The sequence below is a fragment of the Lithobates pipiens genome, unplaced genomic scaffold, assembly GCF_037356315.1.
Source record: "Lithobates pipiens isolate NorthernLeopardFrog02 unplaced genomic scaffold, aLitPip1_a1.2 Scaffold_18, whole genome shotgun sequence".
Taxonomy (NCBI): Eukaryota; Metazoa; Chordata; class Amphibia; order Anura; family Ranidae; genus Lithobates; species Lithobates pipiens.
Window position 1 is genome coordinate 443222618 of NW_027507758.1, and position 27084 is coordinate 443249701.

At 42.1% G+C, this 27084-nt stretch overlaps 1 protein-coding gene across 1 annotated transcript in view; it reads right to left on the reverse strand.

Annotated features, from left to right (window-relative positions):
- Window positions 1-668: 668 nt before the first annotated feature.
- EIF2A (eukaryotic translation initiation factor 2A) overlaps window positions 669-27084 on the reverse strand; it is a 77369-nt gene continuing 50953 nt past the window's right edge. The window contains exons 10-14 of the mRNA XM_077488183.1: window positions 24405-24976; window positions 20349-20459; window positions 14506-14622; window positions 5633-5698; window positions 669-1549 (exon numbers count right to left, since the gene is read on the reverse strand). Of these exons, the coding sequence (XP_077344309.1) occupies window positions 1484-1549; window positions 5633-5698; window positions 14506-14622; window positions 20349-20459; window positions 24405-24976 (932 nt within the window). The 3' untranslated portion in view covers window positions 669-1483. The remainder of the gene's footprint in view (window positions 1550-5632; window positions 5699-14505; window positions 14623-20348; window positions 20460-24404; window positions 24977-27084) is intronic.

Genomic DNA, 27084 nt, shown 5'->3' on the forward strand with positions numbered 1-27084 from the left:
CACTGTCATGGACAAGTGAGTGAGCAGAGGCTGATAACATTGCGGACTGTACTGCTGTGTGGTATGTGTGTGCTCCTACTGCAGTGCTTAACCATTTTTTTATTATTTTTTTTGAGGGGGGGAGGGTTTAATTATTCTACAATGCTATTTGTAATATCCAGCATGGAAGGGGTTAATGTGTTGCCATTGGTCACTGATGCATTAGTGACTAGTGGCAATTAACTCCTTTGTGCTAGATTAGTGGCAGTAGTAGTGTTAATCTCCTTCATGATGCAGCATGAAAGGGTTAATAAACACTGACACTGGTGTCACTAAAGCAGCACAAAGGGGTTAATTGCATCAGTGACCAATGGCATTACATTAACCCCTTCCATGCTGCATATTACAAATAGCATTTTAGATTAATAACTCCCCCCCCCCCCCCCCCCAAAACAGTTAAAGTGGTTTTAAAAGGCTGACGGTTTTTCATCTTCATGCATTTGATGGACACTGATCAGGCTGCATTGATGGACACGGGTGAGCCTGCATTTGAAGATGAGTTTGCACACAAAATAAAAACCATCACACACACACGCACGCACGCACGCACGCACAGAAATCATCACAAACACATACTGACATTACACACACACGCACACGCACGGAAACCATGACACCCTACCAGAGAGTACTTCACCGTAAAAGGTTGAGAAGATCACCTTTTAATGTTTATTGAGTGCAGTTGAAACCCTGATTTTGTCAGCACTATCAGGCTTGGAAAGGTAATGATAATGCATCTGAGCTACTAAGAACTGCAAATATAACTTTTTCGCAAGGGCATCCATTGTAAGATTAATCAGGTAAGAAAATTTCTTGACAACTTGCCACTGCCATTTTGCGATGCATTACAAGCTTGCACAATATGCGCTCAACATTTTATCTGGACCGGTGGCCAAAGGAAACAAGGCCTATTGGCTGAGTATCTCCAGTATCATATTTTGGATGTTTGGTTTATTATGCTTCCAGCACCTAAAACAGTATAACAAGCACCTTTAATTAGGGGTTTTACACAACATGCCAGGGTGACATAGCATATCTTTATTTACTTCTAGCTTTAACGCGTTGAACATGTTTGGCGTTTGATTTGTCTTGAAATACATTTTTCCACTTGATAGATCACCTCCATCACTCTCATTTCTTCCCATTTCCTCAGTCCGGTACGTTTGAAGGCAATGATTTTAAAAACAAGTATGCACCATGGAAAGAGCTAGATGAACCTTAAGCAAATTAAATGATTGTGTAAGTAACTGTTAAGAAGCATACCATTCCACAATCTCTAGTTTTTGGCTTTTCTGTATTGTAAGGAATAAAATAAAATATTAACAGACATGTAAACCTTTATGTCCAAGTACAAAACACTGCTGTTCAATAAGAAACCTAACTTCTCTCCATCATCAAGCCTTAGTGGCCATACAGAATTGTTCATAATAATTCCTAGGTGCATTCACTCGCCAAGCTCTAAATCTTCTATTTCCTTCAGAAGTGCTTCCTCTTTTTGGATTTTCTCAAGCTGCAAAAAAATAAATAAATGATTAAATAAATAAATTTATAAAAAGGGAGTGTAACAGCAAGTCATTTTAGCAACAAATTTTTCTAAAGCTTAAACATTCTTTACCTTAATGGATTCCCTTAATGAATGTAAAAAAAATGGTTAGTTATTAGTATAGCCCCCTCACCTCACTCGATCCAGTGCTGTACCCCTCTGAAGCTGCTCTCCCCGTTCTCACAGGCTTTGCTGTGGCATTGCTCCCGCTGCTTTTACTCAGATTCTGTGATGAGGGAAGGCAGGGGGTGGGGTCAAGCCACACTGTGGCTATAGACGCAGGAGGCTCGGGATCGAGTCCACTGGTGTGCCACCATAGGAAGCAGCTTCCTATAGTGGCAGAACATAAAGAGGGAGAGCTAGGAGTGCAAGCAGGGTACCCCAAAAGAGGAGGATTGGGTCAGCTCTGTGCAATTCTATTGTAAGTATAAAATGTTTGGGATTAAAGAGATTATATATATATATATATATATATACACATATATACATATACACACACACACACATACATATATATATATACATACATATACACACATACACACACACACAAACGATATCTCACAGAAGTGAGTAACCCTCTCACATGTTTTAAAATATTTTATTATATCTTTTCATGTGACAACACTGAAGTGAGTACACCCCTAAGTGAAAATGTCCAAATTGGGCCCAAAGTGTCAATATTTTGTGTAGCCACCATTATTTTCCAGCACCGTCTTAACCCTCTTGGGCATGGAGTTCACCAGAGCTTCACAGGTTGCCACTGGAGTCCTCTTCCACTCCTCCATGATGACATCACGGAGCTGGTGGATGTTAGAGACCTTGTGCTCCTCCTCCACCTTCTGTTTGAGGATGCCCCACAGATGCTCAATAGGGTTTAGGTTTGATGACATGCTTGGCCAGTCCATCAGCTTTACCCTCAGCTTCTTTAGCAAGGCAGTGGTCATCTTGGAGGTGTGTTTGGGGTCATTATGTTGGAATACTGCCCTGTGGCCCAGTCTCCAATGGTGTGTGTGTGTGTGGGGGGGGGGGGGGGGGGGGAGGGATTTCATACTCTGCTTCAGTATGTCACAGTGTGTTGGCATTCATGGTTCCCTCAATGAACTGTAGCTCCCTACTGCCGGCAGCACTCATGCAGCCCCAGACCATGACACTCCCACCACCGTGCTTGACTGTAGGCAAGACACACTTGTCTTAGTACTCCTTACCTGGTTGCCCACACACACGCTTAACAACATCTGAACCAAATAAATGTATCTTGGTATCAGACCACAGGACATGGTTCCAGTAATGCATGTCCTTAGTCTGCTAGTCTTCAGCAAACTGTTTGCAGGCTTTCTTGTGCATCAGCTTTAGAAGAGGCTTCCTTCTGGGAAGATAGCCATGCAGACCAATTTGATGCAGTGTGCGGCGTATGGTCTGAGCACTGACAGGCTGACCCCCCCACCCCTTCAACCTCTGCAGCAATGCTGGCAGCACTCATACGTCTATTTCCCAAAGACAACCTCTAGATATGATGCTGAGCACGTGCACTCAACTTCTTTGTTTGACCATGGTGAAGCCTGTTCTGAGTGGAAACTGTCCTGTTAAACTGCTGTATGGTCTTGGCTACCGTGCTGCAGCTCAGTTTCAGGGTCTTGGTGATCTTCCTATAGCCTGGGCCATCTTTATGTAGAGCAACAATTCTTTTTTTTTCAGATCCTCAGAGAGTTCTTTGCCATGAGGTGCCATGTTGAACTTCCAGTGACCAGTATGAGCGAGTGAAAGCGATAACACCAAATTTAATACATCTGCTCCCCATTCATACCTGAGACCTTGTAACACCGAGTCACATGACACCGGGGGAGGGAAAATGGCTAATTGGGCCCAATTTGGACATTTTCAGTTAGGGGTGTACTCACTTTTGTTGCCAGCGGTTTAGAAATTAGAGTGGTTGTAAACTCTTTAACCCCACTTGCTCCTAGAGGTAAGCCAATAATAAGGCTTACCTGTAGGTACTGTAAATATCTCCTAAACTTGCACAGTTAAGGAGATATTCACTATATATGCTGCTGCCATCATCGGCGCATGCGCACTGAAAAAACTGCCTGCTGGTGCCATTTCTTCAGGACCCATGCCGTAACCGGTGGGAGTGACATCATCGCGGCTCCGGCCAGTCACAGCGCAAGAGCCCGCAAACCCAGAATTAACTCCGGGGAAAGATGCCGGCCGTGGGAGCGCAGGGCGGGCCGCACTGCAGGGCCTCGTTCTAAGGCAAGTATTGCTTTTGTCTTGCAGGTTTTTTTTCTTTACAATCTCTTTAATGGCTGTGTGTTGAGTTATTTTGATGGGACAGCACATTTACACTGTTATACAAGCTGTACACTCACTAATTTACATTGTAGCAAAGTGTAATTTCTTCAGTGTTGTCAAATGAAAAGATATAATAAAATATTAAAAACATTGTGAGATACTGTATATATACACACACACTTTACAAGTGTTTCGAACTTAGTAATAGCTAGAGAGTAACTGGAAATGTTAAAGGAAGAAATGGTGGTGTGCTTTCATCGAGTAAACCGTTATTACTGCAACATTTCCCAGAATTTACCAATAGACACAACTTTAATATTTTTAGTTGCATTTCCATATTTTCGTTACTCTATTTTGCATACGGATTCTAAATGCTCCCTCTAGTGTCCAAAGAATAAAAAAAAAAAAAATCAGGATTTAAAGTATAGATAAACCCGAACATTGAATTTGTCATCGGTTTCCTTTTGGTCTGTTAAAAAGATTTTTATAAGCGTTTTGAATCTGTTCTGTAAATGCAAACCAATTACTGTTAATCCTGCCAGAAATCTAGTACCGTACCCTGGATAACTGCTTAAACTCAGGCAGCGTTATCAGCCCTGTTCAGCTGGCTTCTGAGCTACAGGAACCTCCCTATTCTGCCCTGTTATGGAGGCGAGCAGATGGAATGTGTTCTGTAGTCCTAATGTGACCTGTCTGAGTGTGATAAAATTGCTTCTTCACTGTTACGGCATGGTGAGCATTGTAACCCTACAACGGGTTGAAACTTAAGCCTATGGTCACTGCTGACCCAGCTAAACAGACACAGTTCTTTGATATTTTTGCTTAAATTCTAATTATGTATGGGAACCTTTACTATTAGCAAGCAAACGCAAATAAAGAAAATACAAACACACAATGCATACAAGCAGGACATTACATACATGTTATAACTGCAAGAGAATATGTATGGCCACTCTAGATATGTCACTGATCTTTACAAATTAAAAAATGTGGATTACCTTTAAAACGGTTGTAATGGCTGATGTTTAATTTTACCATAATGCATTGCATTCTCTTCATTAAGGTAAAAAAAAAAAAAAAAAAATGCGCCTGAGAGAGACAGAACTGGGATCTGTCAATACAACCAGACAGATCTCCATTCTGTCAGGGGAGGAGAGACAGATCTGCTGTCCCTAGTGATTAGGAACAGCGATCTGTCTCCCTCTCCAGTCACTACACTGCCCCCACTGTTATAAATACCTCCCTAGGAAACACTTAACTCCTTGATTGCCCCTAGTGCTAACCCTTTCCCTATCAGCGCTATTTATACATTAATGACTATTTTTAGCTCTGATCACTGTATAAATGTCAATGGTCCCAAAAAAGTGTCCGATCTGTCTGCCGCAATCCCGCTAACAATCGCTGATCACCGCCATTACTAGTAGAAAAAAAAAATACTAATAAAAATGCCATAAATCCATCCCCTATTTTGTAGATGCTATAACTTTTGCGTAAACCAATCAATATACGATTATTGCAATTTTTACCAAACATATGCAAAAGAATAAATATCGGCCTAAACTGATGAAGAAATGTGTTTTTTTTACATTTTTGGGGTGATATTTATTATAGCAAAAGGTAAAAAATATATATTTTTTTCCAAATCTGTTGCTTCTTTTGTTTATAGCGCAAAAAAACAAAAAAAATAACTCAGAGGTGATCTAATACCACCAAAAAAGAAAGATTTATTTGTGTGGGGAAAAAAACAGAGGACATTACCTGGTTCTTTTCTAATGTTTTGCCAGAAGCCTGGAGCTCTTTCAGTTGTTCGATTGCTTTCAGTTTCTGTCAAACAATAAAAAAATATTGATACATGAATCTTATTAGATAGCATCTGAAAACTTTGCAGTCTCAGATATCAGAAGAGAAAATCAATAGCACTGCCTACTGGAAGTTTGCAGGTAATGCAGAGCATGCATACACAGCATGAAAACAACCTCAAAGGGTACAACTGTCTAAAAGTTTGCATTCCAGTTACACAAAGGTCTAGTAGTAGGCCATTACAAGTATGGCTTGATAATACGCATAAAGTACAAGTTAACAACCCCCCCCCCCCCCGATCCTTTATGTACCTCCACCAAGTGCTGCTGCCCGTGCCTTAACATGCCATGTAGGGTGCACAGACCAACTCGATTTTTATTGGCTAGGCTGCAAAAAGTGGGGGATTTCCGAATTCCTGTCCCGGTGATCACACAGGAGGGTGTTATACGTCTAGGGGTTAAAGTATAGGGAGAAATTTTCTCTTGGCAGGTTCCAGTGCTCACCTCTTGTGCCCAAAGCTATTGTTAGGAGACTGGTGTGCACCTTACATAAAGTGTGGATTTAAAAAACAAAAACCCTTTTTTAAATGGGTCATTTGCGCTTTTTCTTATACAATTCCAGGCCAAACCAGCCGCCAGTCATTGAAAATACACACAAAATTGCACTTAATATATTATTGTAGCACTTCATCAGAACATTGAATGCTATGTTGTGGTGCGGTTTTCAACGGCACATTTTATACGCTTTTACAAGGGTTTTTAGGTGTACTGTCAATAAACTTTAATTTTCATGAAAGTGCATCAAAGTTCTGCATGCTGTATCTTTCCAATTTTCAAAAATGTGCCTTTTAACCACTTAAGGACTAGCCTCGTTTTGAAATTTAGGTGTTTACATGTTTAAAACAGGTTTTTCTTGCTAGAAAATTACTTAGAACCCCCTAACACCCTAGAGCAGTGATGGCGAACCTTGGCACCCCAGGTGTTTTGGAACTACATTTCCCATGATGCTCGGCTACACTACAGAGTGCATGAGCATCATGGGAAATGTAGTTCCAAAACATCTGGAGTGCCAAGGTTCGCCATCACTGCCCTAGAGAATAAAATGGCAGTCATTGCAATACTTTTTTTCACATTTTTTTTTTTATATTGCAAAAGATAATGTTACCCCGAGTAAACTGATACCGAACATGTCACACTTCAAAATTGCGCCCGCTTGTGGAACAGCGTCAAACTTTTACCCTCAAAAATCTCCATATGCGACATTTTAAAAATTCTACAGGTTGCATGGTTTGCGTTACAGAGGAGGTCTAGGGCTAGAATTATTGCTGCGATGCCTCACATGTGTGGTTTGACCACCGTTTTCATATGCAGGCGCTACTCACGTATGCGTTTGCTTCTTTGAGCGAGCTCGTCGGGACAGATCGCTTTAAAAAAAAAAAACTTTGCAGAATGACCTTTCACTGCAATTACAGCTGTAAGTCTTCTTGGGCATGTCTCTACCAGCTTTGCACATCTAGAGAGTCACATTTTTGACCATTCTTCTTTGCAAAATAGCTCAAGCTCTGTCAGATTGGATGAAGAGCATCTGAACAGCAATTTTCATGTGTCCCCCACATGGCTACTCACAAACTGCAAACAGGACTTCTTATGGCTTTCTTTCAATAATGTCTTTCTTCTTGCCACTCTTCCATAAAGGCCAGATTTGTGGACTGCACGACTAACAGTTGTGCGATGTCTACGAGCCGAGGGACTTGTGGACATCGCTGGATAGAGATGGCGCTCAAGTATTAGGGGGGCTGCTGCACACAAAAGGCTTTTTATATTTATGCATAGAATTCTTACAACCCATTTAATCAGAGAAGTAGCCAAGAGGTCCATGGTAACTCTGGAGGAGCTGCAGAGATCCACAGCTGGGAGAATCTGTCCACTGGACAACGATTAGTCGTGCACTCCACAAATCTGGCCTTTATGGAAGAGTGGCAAGAAGAAAGCCATTGTTAAAAGCAAACCATAAGAAGTCCCTTTTGCAAGAAGCCATGTGGGGGACACAGCAAAGACGTGGAAGAAGATGCTCTGGTCAGATGAGACCAAAATTTTACTATTTTGCCTAAAAAGCAAAGTGCTATGTGTGGCATAAAAACAACACTGCACATCGCCCTGAATCACCATGAAACATGGTGGTGGCAGCACCATGTTGTGGGGATGCTTTTCTTCAGCAGGGACAGGGAAGCAGGTCAGAGTTGATGGGAAGATAGATGGAGCCAAATACAGAGCAATCTTAAGCCTGGTACACACTGAGGGTTTTTTGGTGCAACCCATCTGGTTACATAAAAAATAAACTGTGGCTCTGGTCAGGAGTTACTGTACTAAACATGTGTTTTCTGACAAGGGAGAGTGCTTATCTGGTTTTCTAGCATGCATGTCTGACAGAAGCTGGCCAGCTTCTGTCTGACAGACCAACATACACAACCTTCCAGCAGGAGAATGACCCTAAACATACAGCCAGAGCTACAATGGAATGGTTTAGATCAAAGCATATTCATGTGTTAGGATATACAGTATACAACAGAATGATGCAGTACAACTTACAAATAATAAACACAATATAATAAAAGTGCAAAAAAATGAAAATGTTTATATGCTAATATTATAGAATTGCACTTACAAAAATGGCACTATAGGTAGTGCTAACCATGAATTGTGTGTCTGTCATATACAATCACAGGATCCTTAGATGCAAAGATGATTGTGGGATGGCGCCATATACGTGAAAACCTCGTCCTACAAGTACATTGCGTCCAAACCTCAGTACTTCCTCAGTAGGGGAGGAGTCACTTCTACTACCCGCCTTAATATAGTCACCCATTAACAAGCTCTTCCACCTAATTATTCTGCCAAATGTTCAGGCAGGAAGGTTGTGCGAGCAACAGCTGATGCATAATGCTTATTGATTATTTATTTTTATTTATTTGTTAGAATGACCCAGTCCAGACCTAAATTCAATTGAGAATCGGTGGCAAGACTCGAAAAATTTCTGTTCAGAGACTCTCTTCATCAAATCTGGCAGAGCTTGAACTATTTTTCAAAGAAGAATGGGCAAAAATTTCACTCTAGTTGTGCAAAGCTGGTAAAGACATACCCAAACAGACTTGCAGCTGTAATTGCAGTGAAAGGTGGTTCTACAAAGTATTGACTTAGGGGGGCTGAATACAAATCCATGCCACACTTTTCACATAATTTGTAAAAAAATTGTGAAAAATATTTTTTTACTTTCTTTCCACTTCACAATTATGTGCCACTTTGTGTTGGTCTATCAAATAAAATCCCAATAAAATACATTTTCAGTGAGGGGAAAAAGTATTCGATCTCCTGTTGATTTTGTACATTTGGCAACTGACAAAGAAATGATCAGTTTATAATTTTAATGATAGGTTTATTTTAAGTGAGAGACAGAACAACAAGAATAACCCAGAAAAACACATTTAAAAAGAGTTATAAATTGATTTGCATTTTAATGAGTGAAATAAGTATTTGACCCCTTCGCAAGATATGACTTGGTAGTTGGTGGCAAAAATAGGATTTTATAACAGCTTACCTGTAAAATGCTTTTCTTGGATTACATCACAGGACACAGAGCAACAGTAATAACTGTATGGGTTATATGGCACCTTCAGGTGATGGACAGTGGCACACCAAAACAATACACGTGTAACCAGAAAGAGGGGGGGACCTCTGTGTCCCGTGATGTACTCCAAGAAAAGGATTTTACAGGCAAGCTGTTTGAAAAATACTATTTTCTTTAACGTACATAACGAGACACAGAGCCACAGTAATAACTGTTTAGGATATCCCAGAGCAATGCCACCTGAGGGGAGTGGACACAAACAAAAGTAGGGTGCAATCAGACCTGAGGACCTATACTGCTGTCTGCAGCACACTGTGCCCAAAGGTGATATTCTCATGCCTTCTTACATCCATCTGATAGAATCTGGTGAAAGTATTGACTGAAGACCAGGTTGCGGCATTGCAGATTTGAGCCATGGAAGCTTGATGATGCACTGCCCATGAAGCACTAACAGCCCTGGTGGAGTGCGCTTTGACCTGAGAAGGTGGCACCTTCTTCAAGCCATAAGCTTGAATAATTACCTGCCAAATCCATTTGGCAATAGTGGATTTCAATGCTGCCTGTCCTTTCCTAGGACCTTGCGGCAACATGAGCAAAAAGAATGCAAAGCAAGCGGATGCTGAAACAATACTGATAAGGCCCTGACCTGGCCCTTGATAGTACTCAAGCTCAGTTTCATTTCTAGCCCCATTTGCAGAAAGGCAAGAATTCTACCCATGACATACTTCCTAGCATGCCAACCCCTGGATTCACACCAAGAAAGATATGCCTTCCAGACTGTATAATAAATGACTCTGGAAGCTGGCTTCCTTGCATTAATCAAAGTAGGTACCACTGAACATTAAAACCCACGATTCCTTAGAATGTGGGTTTCAATAGCCAAACCGTTAAATTTAGCGTTTTTAAAGTAGGATGGAACACTGGTCCCTGCGATAGCCAGGCCCTGGATGACCGTTGGAGGCCTGGGCGTAACGTTAGGACGTCATGCCCGGGTACCTGGAAGTAAACAAAGCCGTGATCGCGGCTGTCCGTATGAGATCGGTAAATTGTTTTTCTTGATCTCATGCTTTCCAGCCTGGAGGAGAGATGTGAGGTCTTATCGACCCTGCATTTCTCCATAAAGAAAACCTGTCGAAATAGACTCCTATTACAAGGCATGTTTACATTCCTTGTAATAGGAAAAAAAGTGATTAAAATGTTACCTTTTTTATTTTCTTTATTTTATCAAATAACTTTTTATTCGTTTAGTACAATGCATTACACTTCATTGCAGCATTAGAATAACAAGAAAAGGAGAAGTAACAAGTAATCAATGCTTATCGGCCTGCGGAGTATAGCCACCTGGAGCAGGTACAGACGAGGCCAAGTAGTCTCATCCGCAGTCGTTAGGATCTTCATTGAGAATCAATAAACTAATCCTCAGTTTTTAAAATTTTTAATGCCTCTGTCCCTGGTAGCTCGTGTTCAGAAGCGAACACACATGTAAGTCCCACCCACAATCTAAACGCTGTTCAAACCACACATGTGAGGTATCACCGCGTGCGATAGAGCGTGTGCAACAGTTCTAGCACTCCTCTGTAACTCTAAACTGGTAACCTGTAAAAAAATGTAAGTACCGAAGTTTGGTGTCATTCCATGAGTGTGCGCAATTTTAAAAAGTGTGACATGTTAGGTATCTTTTTACTCGGCGTATCATCTTTCACATTATACAAAAAAAAAAAAATTGGACTAACTCTACTGTTTTGTTATTTTTTAATTCATGAAGCTGTTTTTTTTTGGGTCATTGTCATGTTGGAATACCCATCCACTACTCATTTTCCTGGCTAAGAGGTAGGAGGTTCTCACCCAAGATTTGAAGGCACATGGCCCCGTCCATCATCCCTTTGATGCAGTGAAGTTGTCCTGTCCTCTAAGCAGAAAAAAAAACACACCCAAAGCATAATTTTTCCACCTCCATGTTTGACAGTGGGGATGGTGTTCTTGGGGTCATAGGCAGTATTCCTCGATTTTGGTCTCATCTGACCACAACACCCAGTTCTCCTCTGAATCATTCAGATATTCATTAGCAAACTTTGGACTGGCCTATACATGTGCTTTCTTGAGCAGGGGGACCTTGAGGGTTAGGGGTGCAACGGATCAAAAAACTCACGGATTGGATCGTTCCTCGGATCAGAGTCACGGATCGGATCATTTTTCGGATCAGCAAATAATAATTTAATTTTCAAAAACCTGTGAAAATTCCACCACCATATAGTCCCCACTGTAATATCCACAATCTCCCCCACTGTAATATTGGCTGTGTATGGCTGGGTACGGCTGAGCATAGCTGAGTATGGCTGGGCACGGCTGAGTATTGGCAGGGTATTGGCAGGCAGGGTATTGCTGAGCATTGGCAGGCAGGGTATTGCTGAGCATTGGCAGGCAGGGTATTGCTGAGCATTGGCAGGCAGGGTATTGCTGAGCATTGGCAGGCAGGGTATTGCTGGGTATCGCAGAGTATTGCCAGGGTATCGCAGAGCATTGGCAGGGTATCGCAGAGCATTGGCAGGGTATCGCAGAGTATTGGCAGGGTATCGCAGAGTATTGGCAGGGTATCGCAGAGTATTGGCAGGGTATCGCAGAGTATTGGCAGGGTATTGGGGTATTGCAGAGTATTGCTAGAGTATTGGGGTATTGCAGAGTATTGCTAGAGTATTGGGGTATTGCAGAGTATTGCTAGAGTATTGGAGTATTGCAGATTATTACTAGAGTATTGGGGTATTGCAGAGTATTGCTAGAGTATTGGGGTATTGCAGAGTATTGGGGTATTGCAGAGTATTGGGGTATTGCAGAGTATTGGGGTATTGCAGAGTATTGGGGTATTGCAGAGTATTGGGGTATTGCAGAGTATTGGGGTATTGCAGAGTATTGCTGGGTACTGCAGGGTATGGAGGGATGGCTGCTTCCATCTCAGGATCTCTCCCCTCCACTGTACAGGTTAGTACAGAGAGGGGAGAGAGGAACCGGCGTCATTACATGACGCCAGTTTGTTTACAAGTGATCGCTCTGTCGGAGCGATCAATATAAACAGCCTGGGTGTAGAAAGATGGCCGCCGCTTCGGAGCTAGGCCAAAGCCTTTCCTAAGGCCGAGACCGCGGACCGCTCCGCGGATCGCGGCATGTGCCGATCTGAGCGGGGTGACACGTTCGGATCACGGATCGGTGACGATCTGTTGCACCCCTATTGCGGGTGCTGCAAGATTTCAGGCCTTCATGGCGTAGTGTGTTACCAATTGTTTTCTTGGTGACTATGGTCCCAGCTGTGAAAGAGCAAGAAATGGCTGGACGGCCGCACTCCAGTAAGACCTTTATTGAAGTCAGAGGTCAGATAAAATCCAAATAGTCACAATCACATTGATCCTAGAGGAACAGGACAAGGCAAAGCTTACATGTTTCACACCATGAATGGGTGCTCAATCATAGCGAATGCCAGGCCAGCTATTCCCCTGTATATGTTGCATTCATCTACCAATCAAAACAAGTGACTGGACGGTGCAGCAACACACACACACACACACACCAGGGAATCCGGTCATCAGAACAAAGTGATACACCTGATGTGGCATCTATAAGTGAAACAAAATACAGAATGGCAAAAAATAAATCGTTCAGATACCTATAGTCAAAATCAAGACCAATTAAGGTGTTACAACCGGCAGAAAAAATATCTTAGTGCTTCATAAGAAAAAAAAAATAAAAAAATTATATATATAATTCTGTGACCAAGCTTAAGAAAAAAAAAATATTTCTGATCATAAAAACATTGATGTATGTAAAAAGAAATTTTTCATACATAAAATGTTTTAATATTAGAATTAATATTTTCTCTTTATATAGGGGTTTATATACATGTTACAGAACATATTTATTCTAATATTGAAACACATTTGTTTTTATATATTAAGAGTGTTTTTTACATACATCAATGTTTTTAGGATCAGAAGGTTTAGGTTCTCATGATTATTGAAATTCCACGAGGTGAGATCTTGCCTGGAGCCCCAGACCGAGGGAGATTTACAGTAAATAGGTTTCTTCCATTTGCTAATAATAAAACCAACTGTTGTCACCCTCTCACCAAGCTGGTTGGTGATGGTCTTGTAGCCCATTCTAGCATTGTGTAGGCCTACAATCTTGTCCTTGATGACCTTGGGCAGCTCTTTGGTCCTGGCCATGGTGGAGAGATTATAATCCGATTGATTGCTTCTGTGGACATGTGTCTTTTATACAGGTAACAAACAGATTAGGAGCAACTCCCTTTAAGGGAGTGCTCCTAATCTCAGCTTGTTACCTATATAGAAGACACCTGGGAGCCAGAAATCTTGCTGATTGATAGGGGATCAAATCCTTATTTCACTCATTAAAATGCAAATTAATTTATAACTTTTTTTAAATGTATTTTTCTGGATATTTTTATTGTTATCCTCTCTGTCACTGTTAAAATAAACCTACCATTAAAATTATAGACCGATCATTTCTTTGTCAGTGGGCAAACGTACAAAATCAGCAAATACTTTTTTCTTTTTTCCCTCACTGTACATCTTTGGTTGTAACATGACAAAACATGGAAACTTTCAAGGGGTGTGAATACTTTTTCAAGGCACTATTTGGCTCAGACATAATAAATATTACATTTAAAGGAGATAAGAGAGACCCAAGTCAGTACTGCTGTCAAGCACATCCCATTCAACTGAATGGGGCTCTGCTACAACTGATATATATATATATATATATATGGATAGATAGATAGAGAGAAGAAATATTTGAGGAGTGGGGGGACATGCAGGAGGAGACAGTATTGAGTGGCAGATCAGCCTTCCTCTGCTTTACAGAGGGGTGGTAGAGAGCACCGATTATTTAAATGAGCCTTAAGCGTTACCATGAGGTAAATGCTACCTGCTTGTCTTCAGCTTACAGAAAAATGTGAACAGTCATTAGAGAAGTCTGTCTGAGATGACCTCACAATTTGTCTTCACCTTGTGGACACAGCCAACACTCATCATAAGAGCTGTGAGTATTAGAAGCTCTGTACACGTGAATAATGTGCCGTCACCATGGAAATCCTAGTAATGCATTTAACACATAAAAGGACATGGGCAACACCTTGCTTTAACAAACATGTATTTCAAGAAAAACAGAAATTAAACATGCCATTGTACGTATGACCACACCTTTTTGAGATTCTTGATCTTTTTGTCAGTTTCTGGGTCTCCTGTTGTCATAGTGGCTGGAGCAATATTCTGATTACTCTGCAAAACTTGCTCAGCAGGTTCATCTGCTTTGGTCTCCTAAAAAGACAATCCCACAAATTAATGTACATTCTTTTGCCCGTTTGTACGATTTTCTAGTTCTTTATTATATGAAATGAAGGAAGACAATCTGCAATATACGCCTTAGTGTCTTACGTATGTGTTCAATATGATCCACAGGACACATTTTCAAACAACTTGTAATATTTAATGTTAGTGCATGGGATATACACATTGAACAGATTTCAGGTTGATCAAAACCATGTTTTCTCCTGGACTTCAAGCAGTCCACTAGGTGTCTGCAAGAAGCCTTTTTCCACTAACCCACCAGATGCAATCACCTCAATCTCAGCAAAACCTTTAGCTAGAGAGTATGCTCCAATGGTATAGCACAGCGGCCACATATAAAAGATGGAAGAAACACTTTCATTGCGCGGACATCCGACAAAAAGGTAACTCAACCCTAGTGAGTGAGTGACGAATGACGTAGTGGAGTGGACATCTTTTGTCGGTAAGAAGCGCGGGCGCTTTCCTTATGCTTGTATCCAATTTATTACACGTGAGTTTTAAATACAGCTTTCATAGAATAAAGTTACCTTTTTGTCAGATGTCTGCGCAATGAAAGTGTTTCTTCCATCTTTTATATGTGCATTTAAAACTCACATGTAATAAATTAGATACAAGCATAAGGAAAGTGCCCCGCACTTCCTACCAACAAAAGATGTCCACTCCTCTGTCCACTCCACTAAATCATTCGTCTCTCACTAGGGTTGAGTTACCTTTTTGTCAGATGTCTGCGCAATCAAAGGGTTTCTTCCATCTTTTATATGTGGCCGCTGTGCTATATCATTGGGGCATACTCTCTAGCTAAAGGTTTTGCCGAGATTGGGGTGATTGCATCTGGTGGGATAGTGGAAGAAAGGCTTCTTGCAGACACCTAGTGGACTGTTTGAAGTCCAGGAGAAAACGTGGTTTTGATAAACCTGAAATCTGTTCAATGTGTATATCCCATGCACTGGCGGTAAGAGTCAGTTTATTTGGGTGTTGGCGACGGCTCTTTCCTCAGCATATTGAATACATTTGATGGACTTTATTTCTGTTATATCAAATACCACATTTTTGATGAACTTTGTTTATTATCTTTTATAAGCGCTACACCCTATATCCCGTATTTTTATTATTGTACCCTAGTTATTTTGTTGTTCTTTTTAGCGCAACAAATTTTCTTTTTAAAATATTTAATGTTGCATCAGAAAAATAAGATTTTTATAACAGCTTACCTGTAAAATCCTTTTCTTGGAGTACATCACGGGACACCATAGTAATTACTATGTGTGTTATAGGCCACCTTCAGGTGATGGACACTGGCACACCCTAAAAAGGAAGCTGCCCCCTATATAACCCCTCCCATACCGGGAACATGTCAGTTTTTGTAGCAAAGCAATATACATATACCCCAGAAGAAGAGGGGCAGGATCTCTGTGTCCTGTGATGTACTCCAAAAAAAGGATTTTTACAGGTAAGCCGTTTTAAAAATCCTATTTTGTTTATCATACATCATGGGACACAGGGCACCATAGTAATTACTATGTGGGATGTACCAAAGCAATGCTATTTGAGGAGATGGAGACACAACCCCTAGGGTGCCAACAGACTTGAGGACCTATACTGCTGCCTGCAGCACACTGCGCCCAAAGAATATATCCTCATGCCCTTTTTTACATCCACTTGATAAAATCTGGTGAATATATGGACTGCAGACCAAGTTGCGGCCTTGTAGAACTGAGCCATGGAGGCTTGTGACGTACTGCCCCAGAAGCACTAACCGCTCTAGTAGCATGCACCTTGACATGAAAAGGTGAAATCTTACCTTTTAACCATTAGGCTTCAATTATAACTTAGCAATAGTGGATTTCGACGCTGCCTTTCCCTTCCTAGGACCCTCTGGCAGCAGAATAAAACATCAGTCTTTCAGACCTGAGCAGTTGTCTTTAAATAGGCTTTGACCACTCTCACTACATCAAGACAATGTAGTGAGTTCTCTACCCTAGAACCTGGTTTTGGAAAAAAAAAAAACGACCGTAGGACAATATCTTGGTTTAGGTGAAAACCTAAAACCACTTTAATAATTAAATATGGCTTCTTTACAGGAAAATGCGGCCAAATTTTATACCCTTTTGCAGAGAGTATAGCAACCAGAAACACTATTGCCCTTGTCAGAAGGACCAAGATAGTATGCTGTAATGGTTCAAAGGGCTTTTTTTGCAATACCGACAAAAAAACAAGTTCAAGTCCCAAGGGTTCAAGGGTGGTCTAATTGGCGGAATAAGACACATTACCCCTTGTATAAAAAAACCCCCAGACCAAAGCATGTGAAGCAAGCGGTCTTTGAAAAGACTGATAAAGCCGAGACTTGGCCCTTAATAGTACTCAAGGCCAGCTTCATTTGTACTTGTAGAAAAAAACAAGAATTCTACCAATGTTATAGTATTATGTTACAGTTGGATTCACACCAGGAAACATAAGCCCTCCAAAATCTATAATATACAACTCTGGAAGCCAGCTTTATTTTAGAAAATCACTGACCTGGAGAGATTACTTCTCTTCAGAATGTGGGCTTCAATAACCAAACAGGCAAAGTTAGAGTTTGTAAGGTAGAATGGAATATCGACCCCTGTGAGTAGGTCTGGCAATGGGACTGTTGATTGTCTACTGCCATCTTTACAATTTCTGCATACCAGGACCTTCTGGGACATGCTGGGGCTACAAGAATTACCAGATTTCTTTCCAGCTTAATCCTGAAAAGAAGCCGTGGAAGCAACTGAATAGGGAAAAAAACCTAACTCTGTGAAAACTGACCCCATGGGATCACCACACATCTGTCTCGCATGCAAGTGGATCACTTGTCCTTAACAAAGTTAACCAACTACATGTTGAACCTGGACGCCAAAAGAGCTACATCCGGGATCCTCCTTCTTTGGCATATAGCCAGAAAGTTTATGGGGCAAAGGGACCACTCCCCTGGGAACAACTGTTGGCGAATCATGTAGTCCGTCTACCAATTCTTTATTCCTGGAATGAAGACTGCCGATAGGCAAGGAATATCCTTTTCCATCCAAGCTAGAATATGGTCCACCACTCTCTGGGCTGCATGACCCTTAATGCCCCCTTGGAGATCGATATAGGCCACAGCTGTGGCATTGTCTGATTGGATCCTGACAGGACAATCCCGTAACCTAAATGTTCAGGGCTTCAGAGCCAGACGTGCTACCCAAATCTCTAGGATGTTGATAAGCAAAGCTTTTTTGGTTCTGGACCACTGTCCCTGGACAGTTATCTTTTCCAGTACTGCTCTCAAACCTAAAAAGGTTGGCATCTATCGTTACCACTTTCCAGGTAACGGGTATGAAGGTTTCTCCCTTCTGCAGATCCCCAGATACTGAGCACCAACTGAGGCTCTGGAACACCCTTGGGGACAGGCGCATTGGCAAATAGAGCTTGAACCTTTTTGTTCCAAGCAGACAGGATACCGTTTTGCAACAGTCCCGAATGGCACTGGGCATAGGGGACGGCTTGGAATGAAGCCACCATCTTTCCTAACAACCTCATGCAAAGGCGAATGGAGGGATCTCTTTTTAACCTGACCATCTGCACCAACTCCCTTTGATCTTTGCTTGAGGCAAGAACATCTTTTTCTGGGCTGTGTATGATCAGACCCAAGTACTCCAGCTTTCTTAGCGGGCTTAAGGAAAACTTCTCTAGTTTGAGAATTCAACCCAGATTTCTCAGGTATTTGATTGTAATGCGCACGCTTTGCTCCAAACGAGCCACCGACTGGGCTATTAGCAATAGATTGTCTAGGTATGCCAAAACTGTTATTCCTCTGTGCCCTTAACCTGGCTAGAGGTGGGGCCAGAACTCTTGTAAACACCCAGGGTGCTTTAGCTAGCCTGAAGGGTAAGGCTACAGACTTAAAATGCTGCTGTTCTACCCTCAACCGAGTAAACGCTTGGTGAGAGGGAAATATAGGGACACGCAGATATGCATCCTTGATGTCGATAGACGCCAGAAGTTCTCCTCCTTGTAGGATGGAAACCACTGACCTGATCAACTCCATGCGAAATGAGCGGATCTTCAGGAACGGATTTAGATTCTTTAGATCTAGAATGGGTCTGACATCTCCATTCGGTTTTTGGTACTGTAAAGAGGTTTGAATAAAACCCAAAATCTTGCTCTTCTGTGGGGACTTGTATGATCAAGCCCTGAGCCAGTAATCGGTCTAGTGCCCGCAACAAAGATTGCCTTTTCCCTGGATCTTTGGGAACATTTGACCTAAAAAAAACGAGACGGTGGAACCTACCTAAATTGTAGTTTGTACTGTGGAGATGATGCATCTGTCCTAAATTTCCTCTTGCCAGACTTCTGAGTATTGCAGAAGTCTTTCCCCCACTCTGGCGAGGGGGGTGGGGTTCCCTTTATAATGAGGCTTTAGAATTCTGTTTTGCAGGATTCCGCCTCCAAGAATTCTTTTGTGCCTGGGCCTGATCCTGAGGTTTTCCTCTAGAGTTTGATGGCGGAGGCGGATGCCCATGGCACAGGCGAAAGAGTCCGCTTAAATTAAAGGCTTATATACTGGCAAAAGAGTACTTTCCCACTTAAAATTGTTTGGATGTATTTCTCCAAATAGCTGATCCCCCTGAAAGGAAAACCAGTCAGGAGCTTTTTGCATGGTGCTCCAGCTGACCGCTTTTTTCAACCACAGGATTCTACGCATGTGTACTAGCACAAGTGAAAGGCAGGACGCCTGGTGAAAAGAATCTTTAATGGAGTCTATGGCAAAACATAATGCTCTTGGTAGTTCGGCCAAATCCCGGGCTTGCTGTACAGGAACCTCTTTAAGGTCCTGTCTAAACTGGTCCTTTAGGGATTGACAGATGCCTATGGCAGCGACTGCGGACTGAGTAACCGCACCTGCTAAAGACAAAGAGGATTTTAACAGGAATTGCAACCTTTTATCTGTTGGATCCTTAAGCATTTGTGCGTTGCCTACTGGACAAGTTAGACTTTAATTTACACTGGAAATTGCAGCGTCATAGGGAAGGAACTTTCTGTTTAGGGTGTGCCAGTGTCCATCACCTGAAGGTGGCCTATAACCCACATAGTAATTACTTTGGTGCTCTGTGTCCCGTGATGTGCGATAAAGAAAATACATTTTACAAAAAGCAGATGTAAGCAAATGCACCATGGCTACAAAATATTGGCTTAAGACTTAGTAATTTCATTACATGTAAAGACCATGGGGCACATTTAGTCTGGTAAAGAGTCTATCAATAGCAACTAATCTGCATTCCTCTCTTGGTGATGTGACATCAAATTGGCTGCTCTGGGAAGTCAGTAAATAAGCCTGCATGTCTCCCATGTTTGTTATTGATTATATACTGCAAGTGCCTCTGCAAAAACTAGGCTAAATGTAAGACAATGTTGCAGTTTTGTGAAGATGCCTAACCCTTTATAGCCGATTCACACAGGGGCAACTCAGGATCCGCCTTCAGGTCGCCTCAAGTCGCGCTACATGTAAAAATCAATCTAAGTGAATGAGAGCCATCTTAATACACACTACTGAAGTCGCTCTGACTTCAGAAAAGGTTCCTGTACTACTTCTAGGCGACTGGTACCCATTGATTTCAATGGAAGTCGCCTTAGGTGATGAGTCAAATTGGTACTGGCTCCACAGGACTATCCTTTATAACGAGAATATGTAATACCTGTTTGGTGGCTTTCTTCGCCTCTCTCTTCTTTTGGTTTTTCAGAGCCGATTTTGACATGGGTTTCTCAGTGGACGGAGGCTTCACACTTTGAGGGGGCTCATCTTCATGCTGTGTGAGAAAAATAATAAAAAATACATGGTTTTCATGTGTAATGGCATTGTTTTAAAGCAAACCTGTAGCAATAACTTTAAAAAGTCTTCTGAAACTTAATGGTTGGCATGGCAAACCATGACTGTGGTGGTTGAATAGCATGGATCAGGAGGAAGGCAGAACTGGCAACTAAGAAAGCTGCATAATTTGTGCACCCTGTAAACCTACTGCCCCCCTTCACTATGATCGATGGCTTTATTGGCCAATAAACAAAAACATGCAGGAGGGGGCCATGAACAACACTACCAGGAACTGTAAAAATCAGCTTTATGGGATTTTGGGCTGCTAGAGCGGTCACGTAAAATGAACAGACAGTGTCAGACATCTGCATTCTGATGCTGCATCCTCCTAAATTCCTTTTTGGCACTGAAACAGTAATGGTCAACTTATGAGGTATGGGGGGGGGGGGGGGGGAACCGACCTCACCAAAGGGCCACATGCTGCAAAACTGGGAACATGATACAATAGAATGTTAGGGATCACTACCATTGTTGCCCCTTTACAAATAAGTGCTTTCACTACTGACTGCAGAAGTCTGGGGGCCAGAAAACATGCATCAGAGGGGCTGAATGTGTCCCTCTGGCCGCAGGTTTGGCACCAGGGTCTTACACCAATTGAAAACAACGTCCTCCCTGATGCCAGTGCAGGATGGGATTTACATGAGCAGGGGCACAGATGCTGGTGACAGGTAAGTATTTCTGCACTGTTAAAGCATTTTCTAACTAGCAAACATCAAGGAAGCCAGTTTCTTCAATGCAATTCATCTGGCGAGATCGCATGCATTCCCAACCCGCAGAGAAACATGTTGCACTTTAGCAGTTGTGCAGGGATGCCATTAGTTCCTAAAGGCAACCCTACACATCAGAATATGTGATCCAGAATCAGCATACTATATAGGAGTATCAGAGAACTGTCAGAACTGCTCATCTCTATACTTGTTCTGGATCAGTGATTCAGACAGCACTGATGTCAAAGCAAAAGAAAAGCTCAATAATGGAAGCCTTCATTAATGGGTCCTTTTAAAAATTTACAGCAAGTATATAAAAAGGGGGAAAAAAAATGAAATTTGAACAGGGCTCAAGTCTGCTCAGAAAAGGGTTGGGTTGTGAAATAGAATGGGGTTCATCATGTACACGTATTAGAGTTGCCATATGGAAATTAGAAAGGGCAGCTACTGAGTTAACAGTGGCAATCATTAGTATTTTTAAAACTTTTGAATTTTTTTTAAATAGGAGAATTTATTGCCATAGGTAAAAATTATTCATATATTCATATATTAAAATTAACAGTTTTCGATATTATAAAAAGAGCATAATTCACTCATAGCTAGCTTTTGTCACTTCTTGTAACAAGCAGTAAAGAAATCATTATTTATATGTGGTAAAGGCAAATAAGGTTTTGTTGTCATACAAAATGCCGTATTCTTCCACATGTCTATGCTGCTGAGCTGCGTCACGTGTCACCTATTCTATACACATAATAATTTGCCTACCTAGGTTATTGGAAAACAACTTACTACAGCAAGTCTAACGCAAGCATCACTGAAATGTATTTGGTTTTAGAATAAGAATTAGAGGCCCTTACTTATCAAAATGTCTGAGAAATCTCAGCCCCATGCAAAACACAATTCTCCCACCCCACCATTGGAACAGCAGCTACCTCTGGTATTGAGAAATGAGGAGCACTTTATGCAGGTTAAAGTCTTTATGGCCAGAACTCTATATTAAGCCTATTTAAAAGATTCTGGCATGTTCAGTCTAATGTCATTAATGGGGTTGTAAAGGCAGAAGGTTTTTATCTTAATGCATTTTTTGCATTAAGATAAAAAGCTTTCTGTGTGCAACAGCCTCCCTCAGCCCCCCAGTACTTAACTGAGCACAACTAGATCCAGCGATGTTGCAGGAGCATCTCGGCTGCCCGTGACTTCCCTCCTCATTGGTTAAGACAGCAGCAAGGCACAACTGGCTCCTGCTGCTGTCAAAGTCAGTCAGCCAGTAAGGAAAGGGGGCAGGGCAGGGCCGGGCCACGGCTCCGTGTCTGAATGGACACAGGGAGCTGTGGCTCAGGTGCCCCCATAGCAAACTGCTTGCTGTGGGGGTACTCAACAAGAAGGAGGCACCAGGTGCACCAAAGAGGGACCCTAAAAGGGGAGGATGTGGGCTGCTCTGTGCAAAACAAACTGCAATGAGCAGGCAAGTGTAACAGGTTTCTTATTTTTAACTAAAAAAAAAAAAAAAACCCAGACGAGCAGGTTTTGCATTCATATACATACCTATAACAATGCAAAACTGCTAGAAGCAGATCGAATACAAGTACGAAGGAGGTCAACTGTAGGCCAAATGCACAGGGTCATGCTTACAGGGTCTAAAACTAATGCCATCAACACAGACCCTTACTGTCATTCCAAAATTCATGCTTCTTACAGAAATAGTGTTCAATAAATGATCTGCCCTCTCCTAAACATTACTAGTGCTCATAAAAAGTAGATTAAGTCAGTCTTCTGGTTTCACACACAGTAGTGCAGTGATGGCGAACCTATGGCACGCAGCAGCACCCTCTCTGTGGGTACGCCAGTAGTGTCCTCCGCTGACGCTTTTTTGATGTACTTGATTAGGACTCCACTCATCACTGCTCTGCTCGCTCTCTCTCCTTCTATGGGCTGTCTGTAGATCCAGTCGCCCGGGGCGTGGCGCTGCCCACTCTAGTGGAGTACTGACTCCTGCTGAGCAGTGATCTCTGACAGCGAGGGTGCAGTGCCAGGCAGCGCGGGTCGTCGGCCCTGTGGTGGGAGAACAGGACAGAGGAACTGGAAGGCAGCAAGTCAAGCCCAAAGAGTTGGACTGTCTGAGCCTGAGATTGACCGAGTGGCAGTGGAGCAGAGTAAGTTATGCACACTCAGTATGGAGTCCTTTCCTCCCAAGCCTTACTTTCTTTGGCCTGACAATTTCATTCACTGGATTGAGGCTCAGCAACGCAAGTTGGTATCTCCTTATACTCCGCCCTACACTTTACTATATACTCTGCAGTACACTGTGCTATATACTCCGCATATAACTGTATACCACAAGCAGTCTTCATATAAATGTTATATTAAACGTATTTATACTTGTAGAACTAGGCCAGAAAATAGACAGTGTTTTTTGATGTTTTTTAATTTGTCCAAGACAGGTATCTGCACCCACTTCCGGGCATAGACTCCCACGGGAGTCTATGCCTCTTCCTGTCCCGCCACGCTGTCTGCTGGGACACACATGGGTCCCAGAGACATGGTGGACCATTCTCATTGCGCTGCACGACTTGCGCATGAGCAGTAGGAAACCGGGAAGTGAAGCCGCAAGACTTAATAATCCTGATTCCCATACCGAAGATGGCGATGGCAGCATCTAAGGACCGAGGGACGGTTCGGCCTCGGGTGCCGATATCGCTGGACCCTGGGACAGATGAGTGTCCTTATTTTAAAATACAACAGCTGCAGTATTTGTAGCTGCTGACTTTTTTTCAAAATAGAAAAATTTGCGGGACTCCCTCTTTAATAGCTCTGTGACTATACAGTGAAAGGAAAAGCAGTAGACTGATGAGCTCATCTCCTTGTCACTCTGCTCTCTACTCCTATCAGCATGTCCCTTGTTAGCACATTGGCTCCTTGTGCTGCTTCTCTCTCTCTTTTGGTCTGAGATTTTCTGTGATGAACTGCGAAAAGCTTATACCAGGTCAAATTGAGTTACTTACAATGCCTTTAATATATTAATATATACGTAATGAGGTATTAATAAATACAAAAACTGCATCTTTTTTTTTTTTTTTTCCAATTGCCTTGAGTGTAGCTCAAATATAATTGCTAAAGGAAAAAGAAGCAAAAGAAAAATTCTGCACAAATATGTTCCTTAGACTACTGGTACCTACCAGTTTATAACTAGTGACAGGCTTGTTCCTCAGTGCTGGCGGCCTGTATGCTTGAGCTGGTTTGCTCTCTTCTGCCGTTATTTCTCCAGGTACAGGCTGATAAGTAATGGGCTTTGCAGGAAAGATTCCATCTTTAAATGGTTGCCAGGACACTTGCCACAATTCTGTATTCTCTGGTACATCATATTTATGTAATATAGAACCCGTGTAGTGCCAGATCTTATAGCCATTTCCAACTCGCAACCTTGGAGAACATGTAGCAGTGACAATATTCTCCCCATTGGGGCACCAGGCAAAATAGGTTGCATCAGAAGCAGTTGGCTTGGAAATAAGTTTGTAATTTTTGATGTCCCAAACTTCCATTTGGCCTCTCAGGTTACCAAAGCCAGCTAGTACTAATATGTGTCCTTGAGGGCTGTAGAAAGCAGCATTTCGAGGACCAGTTCCAAAATCAAATATGGGATCACATTTTAAGTTGAAAACAGTAGCTTTGGCTGGCATAAAACCATAAACAGCACAAAATTCTGTTGAATTTTTGTTCCAAACAACATCATAAATGGGACCATTTTTTGCTGGAAAGGGAAAACAGAGAAGAGTAAAAAAAATTAGATTTCAATCAATACAGGCTTTTAGAACCTGAAACCAGCATATCAAGTATCTATGAAACGTGCTTAAATCTATGTAAAGCCAAAAATATTTTTTTCTTTCTGGACAGAGTGGAAACTTAGAGCATGTGTAAAGTTTTCATTGTGGTCTTTATTGCTGGTAGGGAAAATCGCCCTCACATTTTAAGACAAAAAAACCTCAAAAAATTATTCTAAAGCCTAAACATTTTACCTTGCATTAAGGTAAAAAATGTTTAGGCATCAGCATACCCCTCCTTTTACTTACCCGGGCCCTCATTCAATCCAGCACTGTGCATATCTGCAGCTCTTCTTTCCCCTTACTCCTGGGTCTCGCTGGCTTTGTTGGGGGCCTCAAGTGCTGTTAATCAAAGCCAGTGATGAGGGTGCCGGGGGTAGGGCCGAGTACCACTGTGTGTCAATGGACGCTGCAGTGGGGCTTAGGAGTGAGCACACACGAGTGCACCTATGGGAAGCAGGTTCCCACTCGGCAGAGAGGAGGGACCAGGAGCGGTGGTTGGGACCAGAGAAGAGGAGGTTTGCAGCTGCTATGCGCATTTCCAACTATTATGAATGCTGGGATTGTGAATGCTACAGCTATCACTTGGTACAGGGACACTGACGGGCCATATACCATGTAATCAACGTGACCGATCATAGAGATCACAATAGTAAGCAAGCTGTCATGAATAAAAGCCCTTCATGACCGTTGTGTTTACTTTTTATCATGTGATCACATGGTATCTGAGCCAATCACAGCGGTCCGGGACACAGCATAGGATTGTGCCACTGGAGAACTGGAGGGCACTCGTCTGGCCTTATCTATACATTGCTAGGTCAGAAACGGGTTAAGCTTTGAAAATTATAGAAACAAACAGGCTGCCATACAAAGTTGTTCCAGATTCTGGCTGCTCTAGTCTCAGTAAATGCACTTTTATGTATACATGTTCATCATATAAAACATTTATTTAAAAGCAGAACCAACCCCACGAATTTAATGGTTTCCCAAAACAGTTACGGAATGCCGTTTATGATACCCATTACAGTTACTAGTTTGCTTATGTTAGCTTTCAGCTGAACTGTCAAGCCATCAAAGGAATGATCACAAGTGCATCACCATGGCAATTGCAGGTCAAAAAGAAGTGAAGAAGCAGCTTTCTTGGCTGTAACGAATAAGAAGGTTCAGTTCTGCTTTAATATGTAGAAGAATATACACCAGAATGACTTTTTTTATTTTTCCCTGGAGTTAACCTTTACCAAGACTGGTATTGGCAACTAGACTTGTACATATAGAAAATAAGACAATTTACGTAAGGGGGTTATAAATTAACCACTTCCCGACCAGCGCACGACCATGTACGTCGACAGAATGGCACGGGCAGGCATATTGGCGTACAGGTACGTCCAATATTCAATGCCGCCCTGCCATCGGGAGCGCGCCGCCAGCGGCGCGCTCCCGCGCTGGTCGGGACCCCCGTGAGTCCGGTCGCGGGACCCGCGGACTCGATCGCCGCGGGCATCCCCGCGATCGTCTCACGGAGCGGCCGAATGGAGGAAATGCTGTGTAAACAACATTTTTCCATTCTGCCTAGCAACTAGTGACGCTGATCTCTGCTCCATGTGATTGGAGCAGAGATCAGTGTTCACTAAATGAAAGTCCAACCCCCCCACAGTTAGTAACACATTCCTAGGAACACTTAACCCCTACACTGCCACCCACTGGTTAACCCTTTCACTGCCAATGTCATTTACACAGGAATCACTGCATTTATATAGCAGTGATTACTATATAAATGACAATGGTCCCAAAAATGTGTCAAAAATGTCCGATGGGTCCCCCACAATGTCGCAGTTGCAATAAAAATCACTGATCGCCGCCATTACTAGTAAAAAAAAATAATAATAAAAAATTATTAATAAAAATGCTATAAAACTATCCCTATTTTGTAAACGCTATAACTTTTGCGCAAACCAATCAATAATCGCTTATTGCGATTTTTTTTACCAAAAATATGTAGAAGAATACGTATCGGCCTAAAAACTGAGGGAAAAAAATG